The sequence below is a fragment of the Ptychodera flava genome, chromosome 8 (genome assembly GCF_041260155.1).
Source record: "Ptychodera flava strain L36383 chromosome 8, AS_Pfla_20210202, whole genome shotgun sequence".
NCBI classification, from domain to species: Eukaryota; Metazoa; Hemichordata; class Enteropneusta; family Ptychoderidae; genus Ptychodera; species Ptychodera flava.
The window spans coordinates 1,507,027-1,524,833 of NC_091935.1; the positions used below are offsets into that span (position 1 = coordinate 1,507,027).

General features: G+C 36.2%; 1 protein-coding gene across 5 annotated transcripts in view; it reads right to left on the reverse strand.

The window, feature by feature from the left end:
• Positions 1 to 393: 393 nt before the first annotated feature.
• Positions 394 to 17,807, reverse strand: part of LOC139138158 (fibroblast growth factor receptor 2-like) — an 88,489-nt gene continuing 71,075 nt past the window's right edge. For all 5 annotated transcript variants that reach the window (XM_070706398.1, XM_070706397.1, XM_070706399.1 and 2 more), the window contains 6 exons: positions 14,815 to 14,925; positions 8,540 to 8,730; positions 7,380 to 7,502; positions 6,803 to 7,011; positions 5,834 to 5,939; positions 394 to 4,550 (listed from right to left, as the gene is read on the reverse strand). In XM_070706398.1, coding sequence (XP_070562499.1) covers positions 4,380 to 4,550; positions 5,834 to 5,939; positions 6,803 to 7,011; positions 7,380 to 7,502; positions 8,540 to 8,730; positions 14,815 to 14,925 — 911 coding nt within the window. In that variant the 3' untranslated portion in view covers positions 394 to 4,379. The remainder of the gene's footprint in view (positions 4,551 to 5,833; positions 5,940 to 6,802; positions 7,012 to 7,379; positions 7,503 to 8,539; positions 8,731 to 14,814; positions 14,926 to 17,807) is intronic.

Consider the following 17,807-nt stretch of genomic DNA (forward strand, 5'->3'; position numbering starts at 1 on the left):
AGGAGTTACTATGGTGATACTTTGTGATTTGCATCACCAAATCCGATAGGTTAATGCATTCAAGAGTTCAAAGGTCATTCAGAAATCATGCCTTAGTTTTGTAAAATTTGACTTCAGCACAGTAGCAAGACAAACATTGACTCAACTTGAGCTCTGTGGCAAGACAAACACAGATAAAATGCTAGAATGTGAGGGGAAATCTCTAAATTTAGTTCCAAATACTTTTAGCTTTCCATTCTCAATATCTATATACATCAATAGCAATTACTAATTGGGAGATATTCGTTCTTAAATGACGGGATTAAAGGATGTCATAAGGGCTTCATATTCCTAATCTTTGTAACATATCACTGGACATCACACTAACATCATTCATTGCTCCAGGTAAGCCTCTTATTCCAGTGAAAATTGAAAGCTAATTTTTTTTTTTTTCCTTTTTGAAAAAGGTATATGATGACCTTTTTGTCAAAGTTTTGAGCAGAAACATTTCCGGTCACCAATATACAGTCACTAAATAACCATGCACTGCCTAATTATTTGGCGCATATTCACATAATAACAATGACAAGCAGTCAATCTTTTTAACTAAGTCTGCACATTAGCATCAATGCTCACATCTACAATCTCAAAGGTTTGATGAAACAATACAAAAAAATTCAATAATACTGAGTATTAACAGCAGTGATCACAGATGATAACCATCTCTTTACTTTGGACAGCATACATCAAAGCAATACTTTTTGAAATGCAAGGCAGGAGATGTACAGGGGATATTGTTTTCAATGTTGTGTGTGCAATGTTTCACACGATATTCTACTACAGTAATTATCCGTTACATAACACACACAAATACACTTTTGAACTGATTTAGTTTGGTTGTCATGTGGGCAATCAGAATATAGCGATAAGAATTCACAATTTGTGAAGATGACACATAAAATTTTGAACCAAGTATTTCCTGAATGGTGCAAGCACTTATGTGTTACAATAGTCTTCAATTTGGTATATCTTTTTTGCATAAAAGCATGCAATATTCAAACACACCTTGTAGTATTTAGAGCAACATAATTGTACCGGTGGAAAAAAAGAAAATGAGCAAATGAGAGAGAAAGCAAAAGAATAAATTAAACCCTGATGTGACATCAAAATTAGATATTTGATTTGATTCTGGACACCAGGTACTACCACTAAGCAGTGGTTCAAGATGTCCGTATTGTTTTTGTCATTTTCTAATGCTTCCTGAACCTGGTAAATAATTTGTTTACCCTTGAATGACATCATGATAACCAGACCTGTTTTGATGGCGTTTTTCAAGTGACAAAACCACTGTTAGTGACAGGGTGTAAATATTAGCTGTCCAATGGTCCACCGGGGACATTTAAGCTGCTTGTTGGATGTGACATACCATATTCTACAGAACGTTAATGTGACTTTTGCCTGAAAGACACGTACTCTGCTTCGCTTTATCTCTGAAGAAAGCTCAGCAAATGTTACTAGATACACCAGTCATTGCGGTAGTGAGAATCAGTAAGAATGCCAAACCAAAATCATAATTTATGACAGGAAAATTATTCCTCATCCAATCTCTGAGCCACAACTTCTGCAACAGTAGTCTCAAGAATCTAGAAAACAGTGTGTCTCACTGAATTATTGGAAAAATACTGATCAATTTTTGTCAACATAGTAACATGATGGAGACTGAAGTTATTTTCTGAATATGAATCAGATCAATTGCGTCAACAAAGAAGCAAAATGGAGACACCAGTTATTTTCTAAATATGAATCTGGATCAATGTCACATCCATAAATCTGTACAAAGTTTGAGCCCAGCCATTCAAAATCATCGCTGAAGCAAATTTTTCACATGTTCAGAGGGGTGAAATGCGTAAGAGAAATAACATTTGAAAACTCATGTAATGTCAACTTTCAAAACAAAAAAACTGAGAGGAAAAAAAAATATTTTCCGTGGCAATAAATGAAGCAGTCTTGTATGATATTATCAGATCACACCCTGCAAGTCAGTATAATTTTACTCTGTTTGGATGAGAAACAATTTTCACACAGCTTTTGTTTTGGTATGATGCTTTGATGATACAGACAGCTGTGAAACAAGATACAAGTCATCAAATGCTACAAACAACGGCATGAAAGTCACACAACATTCTTTCCGTTAAAATCACTGAATGACATTTCACAGAACTATCAGCAATTTTATTGCTTGAGCAAATTTGCAGTTCCCGCTTGCCAGCAAGCTCCCCTAATACCTATATGCAGGACGACAAGACGCCTCTCTCTCTCTCTCTCTCTCTCTCTCTCTCTCTCTCTCACTACACACATTCATTCAAGAATTAACTTGAGGTTAAAGTTTGCAGATAAGATTCATTGTTAATAGACCAGTGTTTCATCTCAGCTGCTGCCAATATGCAGCACAATATGCTAATGCAAGTGCTACAATTTCCATCTCAGATTACAATGTACTCATAAACCAACTTCAGTGTTTCAATACAATTCAAAATTCAAAATGCTGTACATACAAAACTAATGCTTACTCATTTCCAAATCATTTCCAAGCACACATACATTTGAAATGAAAACATTTATCTTTTCGTTTCAATGTCATTGAAATTAATACAAATTACTAAAAATAACTCATGATTTACATTTCACCATTAATCTATTGTAAATACTAGAATGAATATCAATCAATATTCATTTCATGACAAGTTGTAACTGTATATATGGACAGTCTCGGCTCAATAACACCAACTTTCACAACAATTCTGATGGATATATCTTGTTATGGGATGTTCTAACTTTCTGTGGAGAGTTGACCTAGATACCCCCATGGACCTGACTATTGCCTTAAATCTGTACTTATTAAATTCATCTGCTTCAACATTCTATGAAATGATGATACCTGTAACTTCTCTCTCTTTACCAGTATATACTCTATGGCTCGTTAATAAAGTTCCTTCTTTCCCTACACCTCCCCAGCTTCCTGCAAAAAACAAATAAATACCCTCTAGCTCATCCATAAATTACATGTATGTCAGCTTTCCTAGCTTGCTATAAGTTATCACAGTATATGCATTCCCTGCAGCTTGTCCATGAATTATGTTTGTTTATACCTAGCTTGCCAGAAATTTACCTGCAAGTCAATCAAGTTGAATTCTGTGTTGATAAGTAAAGATTTAAGATTTATTTCAGAGCCAATTGTACAAGAAGCTTTGTGATACAAATATACATTGACTGAAGTCAAGGTAGCTGCCTCTTGAAACTGTTGTGGTTCATTTCAACATGAACTGACAAAGCTTAACTGACAAATAAGAAATCCCAGTTGGCAGTAAGGAGTATCTCAAAAATCTTAGTGAATATCATGGAATATTCATATTTGTGTTATTGTACTACAACTCTTCGATGATGATTCTTCATCCTGACGATGTCACATCAGTTGCAGCAATCACCATTGATACTAGATTCCACACCTCAATGGCACGTCAACTATCACTCTAGTAGATTCATCACCTAATACTGGCATGTCAGAAGTGCAGAATGTGATGCCAATCTACACAACAAATTAATCCTCTGAAGCAATTCCTCCTTTGATATTTGCCTTCTTATCTTTCCATCCATCATTGGACACACTACTTTATAAAGTCTTGAACATTAGCATTATCAAGTTCACTCAGTCCTCTGCATGCATATTCACTATTTACACGGACAAATCTTCTCTCAGTGAGCAGACGACCAATTTTCCCAATGTTGCTTATCCATGTTTGTTGCCGGCCATTGTTGTTGATACTTGTAGGCTTCAAAGTCTAGGTCATCCATCTCGGCATGTCTCACAGGAGTCTACACGGGCTCAACAATTTTTTAAGTTTTCTTTTGATATCATTCATGATAACTTTGATATCATTCACAGACACACAGCGGGTCTTTATCATTATAGATACACAGCTGCCGTGAATTTAGATGGCCATTTGTGTACACATGGGATGACATCAACATCCTGACAATTAACAAACTCAAAGATGCACGTGGGTGACACTGACTAGCACTGCCTGCTGATATTGAAGTTCATCAGTCTGGTAGCACTGTGTTAATTGTAAAGTGCCTCAATGCTGTACTGTCACTCATTATACATACCATATTCAAGTGCACAGCACTCAAGTCAAAGATGTGCAGAAACAAAGTTAGTTCAACGAAACAAAGTACTCTTACACACCAGAGGTGGGTCATTTTCTCACATATATGTACAACTACGATAACTTTGGCAGAGTTTATGTCACAAGTTTTGTGTTTGTCTTTGTTTATAATAACATTTTTGGCCATGCTGTCGACAAAGTGAGTGACACTTTTATTGAAAATAGGTACTTTTCTCAGACTGTTGATTCCAGTCGTTTCGTCTTCGGTTGGTCTTGGATATACTGATGACCACGACTATCCGTGTAATAATTCTTACTAACAGCGCCCTCTACAACTCTGTTGTTGTCATGGTATTCTACCATGACCTCTGGGCCGTCTCCAAGGGCATCCAGAGATAGGTAATCCTGCAAAGTGAACAAAGTTTACACATTTATGAGCACAGTGAAGGTCAGACCCTGGTTATACACAACCTTTAGTGGGTAATAATTTGACATATTCACAGACTTCCTACAAAAGTTTTGAGAGGTTGAGTTAAATGTCCTGACTCCATAGACGTTTAATGGCTTTCAGCACTATAACAAGATTTACACCATTTATTCAACAACTAAGCTTTAACTCACAAATGTTTTGACATGCCGCCGGGAGAATCTAATAAAACATGGTTTACTTTTCAATATGACCCTCAAGATACTTTCCCCATGATGTAATTAATTTTTGCTTTGATTTTACACCATTTGTATTTAAGCATGGATTTCTCTTCCATAGGAATAACCCTTCTCACTCATTACAGTTCTTCACAGTAAAGTTTTTTTAAAGTCAACACACAGACCAGCTCTAGGGACATACTCAGCACATTCTTTTCAAAAAATAATGCTTTTTGGTATTTTCCAGAGTAAACTGATTTCAAAATATCTTTGTTTGATTGTTTTTCTCTTTCACAAAGGGCAACAGCCATAAGGTGCTGTTAAATCAGGTAACCATAGTAAGAATAACACTTTGTTCAGAAGCCAGTGCATAAACTTCACCATTTATTATTTATATAAAAAAAAATGTTTGATTGGCCATGAAAGTTAACAAGTGATATTCATAATTTTAAACAAGCCTACATGGAAACTTTCAAGTGGATGCAAGGAGCTACAGATATATACATGCCAGCACTGAGAGTGTCGCTATACTTCAAGGCATAGTGTCCGTACATGTTCCCTAGTTTCATTTCCTTCCAAGAAAATGAGGAAGTCAGTATATGTACTTGGAGATTGTTTTAATGGGAAATCACACATTATTTGGTCTGTGGTACAATTTTGAAATTAACTTTTCACTTAAATAACAGCTACTAAATGTCAAATCAGTTGTTTTGTCCCTTAAATTAGACTTATCTATGTTTGGTGTTGTGCCTGGAAAATGGCAGAGTTTAGGCAGCCATCATTGCGTTAAGGAAAGTGACCTGCAGATTTAGATCTTCATTTTCCTCTTTTTTTGGTGTGTCACTTCCTCATTTTATTAACATTGATCTAGCCTCATTTTTAGTCAAATAAGAACACATTTTAGCCAATCACAACCCCTGAAATTACACTGAATGAATTTTCAAAGATTGAGCTTTGAAGGTGTCCATGAGTCTATACTGATGGCTAAATTGAGAGTCAGGATTTATTCAAGACAGTGATGCTTTGTGAACTTATAGAGTTACCTGAATACTGGACTGTGTCAGCAAGCCATCCAGTGTTTGCACAAGTTGGTTGAAGTTTGGTCTTTGGTTTGGTGATGTTCTCCAACAGTCTCTCATCACAGAATATCTTTGTGAAAGAAATTACAAAATATGTCACAAACTTTCCAGTCGGTTCATGTTATTGATTGTTTCTAATAGTCACAATGAACATGATGAATTTAAGCATGTCAAATGATGTTTCTGTGGAACAAATCACAAAGATCGCGAAATATTTGAGAAGAGAATGGCTGCAGAAGTAAAAGAGTTGACTTAGCCTCATATATTGTCAGCAATGCCTGACTACGCTGACAAGAACAATAAATGCTTTGATTCAGTTAATGAACTTACATCAGCGCACATTTACAAAATTCTCACTCACAGCCCTAGTGCAATTTCCTGAATGAAATGAATTCAACTGATTCTGGCGACAGCTTGCTGCTGATGAGTCATTGTTTTCCATAAGCAAATCAAGATTACACTATTACTTTAATTTTGAAGATTATTCTACAGTCTGGCGTTCTGTCTGCAGATCTAATCAGTAACTGTACATTCACAGAATCATACCATCTGATCATCTTCGATATCTACTACATTTGAAACTCAAAGTGGTCGACACACATATCAATCTACATGTTTTTCACACAAAATACTTGGAAAAGTCTGTATTACCATATATGGCAATTTATTAACATACAGTATGTTTGTTGCCACCTGCTATTGGTTTGACCTATGACCTTGTAACCCAGGTAATATGATACATCGATCCAAACTCTAAGTTATCTACTAGTCATTGAGTTTTAAAACACTTTTTTCAAGTGAAACAATCAATCAATCATATACATGTATCATGATAGAGTCAATTGCTCCCATTTCTTCAAGAGCGTCAAAGAAAGTTTTAGTATTTTCCTTTTCAGATGAACAAGTAATATTTTCTGGTCTTAAAACACTCACATTTCAGAAGAACAGCCGTGTGGTTGTTCCATCCTCTTGCCAGCTTTGAGAAAATCAAAGAGCATTTCCACTGGAAGACTGGGGTAGGGTGACCCACCCAAGGTCATGATTTCCCAAAGCAGAATACCAAATGACCATACATCACTCTGTATGGTGTAAACTCTGTCAAAAAGAGCTTCTGGTGACATCCATTTCACTGGCACTCGACCCTAGAACCAGAACAGTAAAGAGATCATTTCAAACTAGAAGCTTTCATCAACCTCATTAAAAGACTTGGATACCATGCAGTCTTTGTGCAGACAGGCAAATCAGGGCTCTCACTAGGATGATGAAATTGCCATGACAACGATACAATAATAAGTAACTATGGCAGCTGGAAAGCGATGTAATTTTACTCAATCACAAAATTATACGAAACTGTCAAAACTAAAGTACTTTTTAATGAGAGACTGATTTCACTTCAATTGTCTTTGGTAGTAATGAAGTTACTGTTTGTATCAGACAGTAGCACAATAAATGTCATTGAAAAATTCAATTGAAAAAATATGGTACAGCATTATGGACCACTTCCACTTACGTTGGTATTTTTTCTGTAATAATCAATGTAGTGAACATCTCTGGCAAGACCAAAATCTGCAATTTTCATGATGTGATCTTTGCCAACAAGTACATTTCTGGCAGCTAGGTCCCTGTGTACACACTGAAAAGAGAACAAAAAAATGATAATTCCCAGATAGTTCAATACACAGAGATGATTAGTGTATCACATCTTATATGAAATGGTAGGCAGTACTGAGTGTCATGGCAACTGTTCAACGATATAAACAGATATTCTAAAGGTGATAAACTAAAAAGCGTTGTGTCTAGTTAGCTTTTTTAATTTAATGATTACATTTTGTTTAAAAACAGGTAATATAAGATTGATTGAATTAGTTCAATAGACAGTTACAACGTGATGTGCTGTTTTTAGATCCCTATGATATTATAGAGCACTGATCTCTGAATTCTTCTAAAGTCTAAGACATATACATCTATTAGCAGTACACTACACAGTCGCCAATAGCTAGCTCAATATCCATGAGAACAGACTGCCAGACAGATCTGACATCCACAGAATACTAAGATTTCTCCTTATTTTGCTACTTCAGCTCCTTTTATACACTATGTAAATTGTTGCTATGGTGACAATAGCGTCATAAAAAAGCCCACACAACTCTTCTGTGCTAAATTTGATACATGGCATCACCAAGGTGATATAAACTATCAAGAGATAGGAAATAACGCAGTGTATTTCCTGAACAAGCAACCCGTCAATAGTATTGATTGTGAAGTTATTAGCGTATGCTTATCGCTCATTCCTCTGGCTTGTAACTCTTAACCTTTTCAAAGCAGTTCTATTTTCACTTCACTTCATCTCAAAGGGGTCTAAGTTTCCTGGCAATGGTAAGTGTGAAAGGCACATTGGGAATGGCAAAGGTCAAAGGCACATTGGCAATGGCAAGGGTCAAAGGCACATTGGGAAAAGTAAATGCCTTGTGACCGCTTCACCAACATCCTGTCCAGCATGAGGATTATAGTCTAATCACTAAGTTTCAAAAATGAAGCTGAGTATGTCGAATTGGATATTTTTTCTGTACATAGCAAAAACCAGATCATTGTATTAAATATCAACATACAAAGCATTGAGGATGTTCTTACCAAACAACTCCAACTATAAAATCACAAATATAAACTCACCTTGTTCAATGACAGAAATGACATTCCCCTGGCTATTTGATATGCAAATGACACTAAGTCTTTATTCGTGAGTAAATCTATCTTTGGCAGTAACTCGGCGTTTTCATAATCAATGTTCTGAGGTCGGCGAGAGCGTAGGAAATCACGTAGATTACCGTGGGGAGCGTACTCCACAATCACCAAAAGTGGACCTTAGAAAAAAAGAAGGAATGTTAGGATGGTTGCAAAAATGACAAACAGATGAAAAATTCTCAAAAGTTCTGTTTTTTCAATCAAAACTTAAAGTGCCAGTACTGCTAACTTTTGATGATTTTTTCATTAGTTTTATTTTTGTGAGTCAATTGCCAAATCTTATTCCACTCTCAAAGGAATGTTGAAACGTCCACTGCTTAGCTTGTCAACAGAGCATCAATATATGCACTGTTATTGTTTACATTTGACTTCTAGTCCGAACTGGAATTCTCTTGTCAACAATAACAATGCATTTTACACATGTAAAGGCTGAGTTGACAAGCTGAATACTGTGTATCTCAACATTCTTTTGGGGAGTAGAACAAGAAATTATAATTGACATGAAAAACAAACTTAGTGAAAAAATAATCATCAAAAGTTAACATTACTGGCAATATAAACATGCAGATGGCACACAAAGTATTTCTTTCAAAAATGACAAGCACAATAAGATATCTTAAACTTGCAGGTGAAGTCTTCACTGATAGTTGTTTTACAAAATTAAGTGGCCTATTTAGAGGTATTCAATACAATGATAAATATAGAAAAGCAACCTTCTAAAAGACATCTTGTCCATTGACTGCATAAACTTCATACATTCATAACAGACATTTTGATCACATACAACTATCTTTGCAATGATGTGCCATGTTGAAATTAACAAAGTCTCTCTTTTAATCACACTGTAGGATCACTGATATTGTGAAGAGGTCTATTTAAATAGCACCTCTTAGGCCAAAAAAAAGATCATTCTTGGTCACTGCACGCGTCATTTCAGAACCTGCCCATGTGGTCTTTTTTGGGGGTTACATACTCCTAAGTACAGCAATCCTTGATATCCCTGTTTGCATGTACAAAAATGCTAAAAAGAAAAGTATTATGCAGCCAGTGATAAAAGACATCAATAGTGCCAAACCAGCATTGTTAGGAATAAAAAAAAAGAAAGCAAAAAAAAGGAAAAAAAAGAAAACCCTGTTGTCTTATCACTTTTGCTGAATGTCAAGGACCAGAAACAATTTTTTTTTTGGCCTTAATAAAAATGATTTCTTCTCATGACAGAGCTATTTTTCACTACAATATATCAACAGAACTGTAGAAAAACCTCAATAGCTTTCCTGTCGCTAACGTTGATCAAAATGTATGCCTACCGGTATATATATACTGCAGAGAAACACATCTGTTTTTCTTGTTGGCCACAGAATTAGATTTTATGTCCAAGTTTCAAGCAACTTCAGAAAAACTAATAACCGAAACTCATTAAACTACAGGGTAAGTAGAAAGCTTATTGACCCTCGTCTTTCACAGAGAATCTACAGTAAAAGTCTATGACTGCAGGTTTCATGACACTTTGACCCCATCTGCGATGATACTGGGATTTCTTGAGACACTTCAAACAAGACAAACAGACAAAAAGACCAAGACACACAGACAGCGGTATTCCCTTCATTTGACCAACTCTAACACAAAACTGTTCTGATGATTATATCTTTGGCAACTCATGCAGATGGGGGAATTTGATTTGCCATTCAGGAACGGGCTATCAAATTTGATTGTCCATTAGAATAGCAGCCAATCAAATCCTGCCTTCTGCATTCTGCTTAATATACCATATATCATTTTCAAACCACTCACAGGTTACAGGCAGAAGCAATTTAAATGACATTTTAATGGAATTTCTTTTGACATTTCATGAAGGAAATGACCTCTTCAAGATGGCATCTACAATTCTCACAGGTTTCACACACACAAGCTATTAGTGACCTCTGCCATCCACTTGCCTAATTACTGAGTCTTATCATAATGCAATTGATTTCCGGTTTGTTTGAATCTTTGTCAGACTCAGACAGGATAAAATGCTAATGTGAGGGCAACAACGTACGCCACAGATAAGAAAGATCTGTTCTTGGAAACACAGACAGGGGAAGAAACAATTTGAAATGATAGCACTATATAAAGAGGCACTGGGCAAACCAATGTATGATACAGTTCAATATGTTTTTCTCTTGACCTGACGTTTGTAGCAATTAAAGATTTTTCATTCGCCTAATTCAGGGTTCATACACTTCAAGTAAATCAAAATTCCAGGACTTTCCAGGAGTTTTTTTGCCATTTTCCAGGAGTATTGTGGTTGAAAAATGCCATTTTCCAGGAGTGTTTGCACAATAAAGCTTGCAATTTTAATAAGAATCATATACTAATTGTTTCTAATGTTTTCCTTGTCCACAAAACTTCAGCCCATAAGACATCATTTTGCTGACAAATGCAGTCAATGACGAGTTGACAGGTTTTGACGGTGATGACATCTTGAATAACATCGCTGACGATTGAGACAGTAAGTGAGGCTACCCACAATTCTCCATGATCTGTACACACGTAGATCACTCACTGAACTGAAGCAAATTTCTTCTGTACACAGAACAATATTTAAAAATTCTGGCAACATAGTTCTGATCATCATAATTTTCTGATTTCTCACTTTGAATAATGAGATGATAAACCCCTTTTCCTCGGAGGAGATAGCAATTTTGTAATTTTGTCGACATAGATTTTGACAGCCATACACAATATTTTCAAGGAAACTGAGAGAATAAGTTGCATCTGTGTTGGCAAAAGAAAGAGTATTGATTTTTTTAATGTTCGTAACAAAGGAAATTTGCATGTCTGACAGGTGGTATGATGAGACCATCTTAGTTGCTGATAACTTTATCTTGACAAGTGTGCAATTTTTAACACCTCCAAACATCGACTTCTCATTCAATTTACTCTTGAATTTTAAACATAATCAATAATTTAGGAACACAATGTCAACAAATAATCCTGAATTTAAATTGTAAGTTAAAAATTGTTAAGAAAGTGATAAAATTGAAAAAGCCTTGAGTAAAAAATGTCTGAGTGAACAAATCAAGGGGAATTGTGGGTAGCCTCACTTACTGTGCAGTTGCGAGTGTGGTGTCAGGAAAGATAAACTCAGGGAAGGCTTAGAATTAGTCGACGACTTTACATTTGATGAAGATCGGGCAAAGAAATCATTAATTTTTTATTTACTTGCTCCTGTTTTTCTCCTACCAGAGCTCGATGTTTTGCTCCTGTAGCTATAGCATGGCTTTTCATAGCTCCGCGTATGATGCAGGGTTCGCGCTAACGTTCGCCACAGTCGCAAATTGCGAATAAATGTCCGATGTGGCGAAAAAAAATTGCTACGCCTTCGCCACGCGTGGCGAAAGCTCGTAACCGGGTGCCGTGTTGGGATCTTTGACCTAAGACGTGCGCGTTGTCTTCGAAAGTCACGTCAGTCCGGGTCCTGCGATCCAGACCGACTGTTGTTTTCCCGAAGGACCAAGAATTTCGACATGCGGGTGTTCATCATTGTGATCGATCCAAAATATGTACTGGATTATTTATGTAGCCAACTATTCTAACAACTAGTCGGTTTTTAAATAAGTGTACCTTATTTTCCGCAATCCAAATTTTCCAGCATAAACGCTGCAAGCATCGTACGAAACATTTGACCACGTACGTCGCGTCAGGATGCAAGCATGAAGGGTATATTTGAGTTAACACGGCCAGCATAGCAGCACAACGTTTAACCAGCGTGCACCTTCGTTAATCACGCCGGTTCTGTCACTTTTTAAAGTATCAAAATAACCCTTAGATCGTTCAGATTATCGAAATATTCAGTCATTTAAATATCTAGCCTTTGAACAAAATAATTTGTTGCTCTGTCGTACGTCGACCGATGATCGACGGCAGAGTTCCTGAGCATGTAACTGACAGACTGAAGTGATAGCGTTGTAGTTTGACCAGAGCTAAAATGAGCATGCGCGAAAAAGTTTCAAGATCCCCAGTTGTATACTCCTGTCCATTTACGGTTTTGGTAGTTTCGAGACACCCAAACAATGCAAATACGTTATAAATGCACGGTACGATGCGGCTTGCGGGCAGCGACAAAATAGTTTGTTGATTGTTCTCAGCTGGGAAGGAAACTAGGTATAAAATAGCGTCCAATTTACGAAAAAAGACGAACCCAGTCTATACCATGGTTGAACAAATTACAGCAAGGTTTTTGTCTGTGCATGGAAGTATAAAATGTGAGACTACAGATGAGTCGGTTGATCCTAGATTTGTCGTATTGACGATTTGCTCTTTTGATTTTCACTGAGTTTGCGAATTTAATTAATTTTCAAAACCTTAATTCTCAAAACCCAAGCAATTTTTTCATACCAATAGTTTTCTTTGATACTTTATGGACAATGCTTTGCATAGTCAGGCAATCACTGTAATTTTATCCAGATCACCAAATATTGGTATATACAGCAGTTTTTAAATCATGTAAAAAATAAAAAAGAGGAACAGTCATGGCCAATGATTAGACTTTGATGATTTTTTCATGACATGTTGTGCAAGTTTTGTTCCAAGAACTCTCTTTGTTGTTTGTGTCATAATAAAAGTTAAAAATAAACAGAAGTTTGTTTGTCCCTGTCTATAAAGAGAGGGGTCAATTTATTCACTAGCACTCATGAAATATAGATCTGAACGGAGTTAAGACCAATTTTTGTTTAATACATATTTTTTAATTGAAGGACAGACAACTTTCACAAAGGACCTGGAGTTTTACTGTGCTCCTGGTCATTATTATCTGCAGCTATAAAATTAGCAGAAAATGTGCTCAGCAGTTTATCTGTCGAGGAATCCTTAAAGTGTATGTACAACAGCCCTGGCCCAACATGTGGATAATAAAGTATAAACGTTATTGAAAATAGGGTTTGTGCAATTTGTATGTGAAATTGATTTGTTGGGTGTGGCTAATAAAAATTGCTTGTGGCTAAAAAAAAATTTGATCATTTTAGCCACACTAACAGACTGTGGCTACAATGAAAAAATTCCTAGCGCTAACACTGTGATGCTATGTGTTCCCTGCATTATATTATAAAGCGTCCCACTACAGCCCTGCTGAGGTCCATAGACACGCGGTCCCACTTTGGACCGCACACAAAAAACTACTTTTCTAACTACTTTCGGCCGAAATCAACTCGATTCCAATCTATGCCTACCCGAATCACTCAACCGCTCACAGACTGCAAAAAAGAACTGTTCGCATGACGTCAAAAACCATAAGTTTGCTGGTAATGCACGGTGAAGGGCACAAAGGCCGGCAATATCTCGCATGAATGTGCCGAATGGCAAGCCACGGGAACACGGAACATCATACGTAGTGCTAGGCTTTCCGATACATCGAAAGTCTTTTCACAAAGTTTGCATCTTGCCGCGAATTTATCTTGCGCCCGCTCAAGCCATCCTACGTACTCGGGCTGTTTCAACCAATGATCGCTGAATAAACACTTTGCAGGAGGCATTGCTGTGACTGGTGACCCGAACAAGCTTTAAATTTCAACACGGTCCCTCCACAACCTACTCATGCATACTTCGATGTCACTGTACGTGCGTGCAAAACCATGGATAATGGAATACACAACATGGTCTCGCCCACGCTAGTACAAGGGTACCCCTTTACGACATTTTAAGAAACACTACTGCGCTTTCCAAATTTTGTCTCGGGAGGGCTCCCCACCTGTCGCAAAACATCTTTTCGCATTTTTGCAATTTTGACGTTCGACAATTATACTGTTTGACGTTTGCCCTTACGATCAGGCCGTTCTAGACCGTGTGCGATCGTAACTAGCGATTTTCCAGGAGTTTTCCAGGAGTAAATTTTGATTTTCCAGGAGTTTCCAGGAGTTTCCAGGAGTGGTTTTAAATTCCAGGACTTTCCAGGAGCGTACGAACCCTGCTAATTATGATATGACAGCAAGCAGCTGCTCTATACCATATGCAATTGGACCATTTTAATTGCTAGGAATATTTATGTACATTTGAAATGTCAGTAAATATGTACCAGTAACATATCTTTCAACTGCACACAGGGACTGCAAGGTAAGCGCCCACTACTTCATGATCGCTTTGATATGATATACACTAACCATCCTGAGTTCAGAAACCCAGTACATTGATAATGTTAATATGTCTTTGACATAAGATTAACTCACCATCCTGAGTGCAGCAACCCAGTAAATTAATAATGTTAATATGTTTTCCAATTTGTTTCATCATCTCCATCTCTGAAATAAGGTCATTCAATTCTCTCTCAGTGGCATCAGCTGTGATAAAAAATAATTAACACTTGTTAGAAAAGCTCTCCTGAAACATGGAGATAAAGAAGCTGGACACAGGCTTGGCATATGTCTTTTGTAATCAGGCATGTAATGGTGTTTTTGTGTCACAAAGACATAAAGACATTTTTGAAACACCCACAGTCATTTCAAATTTGTTTTTCTCTATGTTTTGTTTTTTTTTGCTGATTGAAAAATCCTGCATGTTTCATATTGACTCAGAGAGTGACCTATGCAGGGTCAACTCTACTCTACCCTACAGAGACTCATAAAAGCTACAAGAATCATAATTTCAAACTCAGCTAGCGTCCCAACATCACCTACAATACCCCTCCCTGCCTGCTCTGAGAAAGCATCATAGTACAATGCAAGTTTCATACAAACAAAATCAATGATAGTTAACTTTATCAATGACAAAGAAAATCAATGATAGATAACTTTATCAATGACAAAGAAAATCAATGATAGATAACTTTATCAATGACAAAGAAAATCAATGATAGATAACTTTATCAATGACAAAGAAAATCACTGATAGATAACTTTATCAATGACAAAGAAAATCAATGATAGACAACTATCAATGACAAAGAAAATCAATGATAGACAACTTTATCAATGATAGATAACTTTATCAATGACAAAGAAAATCAATGATAGACAACTTTATCAATGATGGATTCATGTAAATAGTATTTTCATTTTCTCTCCGTATTATATCAATGTCGGAGTACCATATTCTCTAGCGCCTAGGAATCAGTTGATTTATAAAATTTGGTCATTCTTATCAGACCCATCATTCAAATGTGGATCACATACGATTTGTAAAGTAATGCAATTGGCTGGTCACTTTGTAATTATGTTGACTTGCTTCAGATTCTCATCGAAACACAATGTGACCATTGTCACAATGAACCATAACACACTCTTATCAGTGTTTTTATGTTTACTGCATCCATCTTCACACACATCATTTATGAATGTTTAACAAGTCATTACAAGTCATCAAGCAGTACATTTGACATACTGCGCTGAAAGACAATTGACTTTAATGATTTCTGATTTACAATTTTCAAGTGTTTAATTATATTGCAATTACCTTTTTCAATCATCATCAAAGTTATAAAAGTTGCAAATGAACATCAATCATCAAAAATTCCCTTGATAAAACTTGTGGGAGATGCACAACTTATAAACCTAAATCACACTTATTTTCATAAAATTACAATAGCTTACTTTTTGCTACACTATCATTAACATGTGGTTTAAAACAAAAACTTGGGGCCCACGATATTAAATATGAAATTTAAAATACAGAATGAACAATAATAGTATTTCTTAATCACTTTTAATAGGACTAGAACAATATTGAAAACATTTGTGGTTATTAAGACAGGGCTGTAACCGAATCACACAAAATTGCAATTTGCATATCTGCATTAACATGATTCAACTTTTGACAGTTAATAAGTTTATGTATATACACTAAATCCCTAGTACTGAAAGGAGCATTGGGTAACCAATTCATGACTATAACATACTCAAATGGTGTTTGAATCAATATGGAAAAGAAATATTAAGTGGTGACTGGTTTGAAAAGACGCATGGTTAGTTCTGGTGATTTCACTGACATCTGTGATGCAACTCAAATCCCACTGCTTTGGGATAATAGTCCTGGTAAGGAAGACATGGATTCAGAAGATGAGTTGAAAGCCAGGATGGAAAGTTTACAATCTGTCAACATCTACAGTCGCTTTGAATACATTGGCTTTCTACGTTGTGGACAGGATTAGAGACTCTGCATGTGTTTCTACGTTCTGGACAGGATTAGCATGGAGACTCCAGGCTGTGTTTCCTTTTATTGCATGGATTATGCTGCTAATACTTGAAAATGGAAGAATGCTTGGTTATGTAAGGACACATCATTGTGCATTATGGGAAAATCTTGTAATCCGATCAACTATTATGGCCACTGCAGATTTGTTTTGATCTGCTATTGTGGGAGGGGCTGTAGACGTATTATAATAACCTTTCATTTTCCTGCAGAACTACAGAACCAGTATTAGATAGCTTATTCCAAAATCAAAGAGCACCGTTGACAGATTACTATTGGTTTGAAGGATACACATTGTGCACCCTCTTTCAAATTGTCAATGAACATGGATGGATAATTTAGAGCATTGACAGAGGTAAAACAAGTCCTCACTCTTACCGTGTGAAAAGTTGACAATACAAGGATAATCAGAAAATGTTAACCAATTGCAATGCTCACATTAAAATTTGATTAAAACCTTCATAGATAGGGATTGGAGAGTAGCCATGGTATAATTTCCAGTGATACGACAAAGAAAAGGGGCCAAAGAGAAAATATCCTGAATATTGATGAATACTTCTAAGAGTGCACGCTATCATGACTAGAGTTTCAATGAGAAATACAAAACTTCTGCTTCATTACGTAATGGGAAGGCGCTAACTCTGTAATTGGGATTTTGCCTATTGGATGAAGGATTGAAAAAGTAAAAATGTACATATAAAATTATCAAAGCCTACAATGTACTTAAGTTTAGCAAGTTTTGCCTGAATATCCTTAGAAATATATCATCCACATCTCCAGGGAGTTTCAATTGATATGCATTATGGAGTACCTTAATATCCATAGCAACTCACTAGAGATGAAAGCCTACCACTGATAATAACAAGATCACCATTCAATTACAAAAATTATTATCTTGATGTGGAATGCTAAATTGCTTTCCTACAGCATTTAGTTCAGGTCGTCAACATCACTGACTTTTTTGTTGAAGTCACTCTTCATATGAAATGTATTTTACATCAAACAAAAGCCAACCTAAGTAAAATCTTTGTGTAAG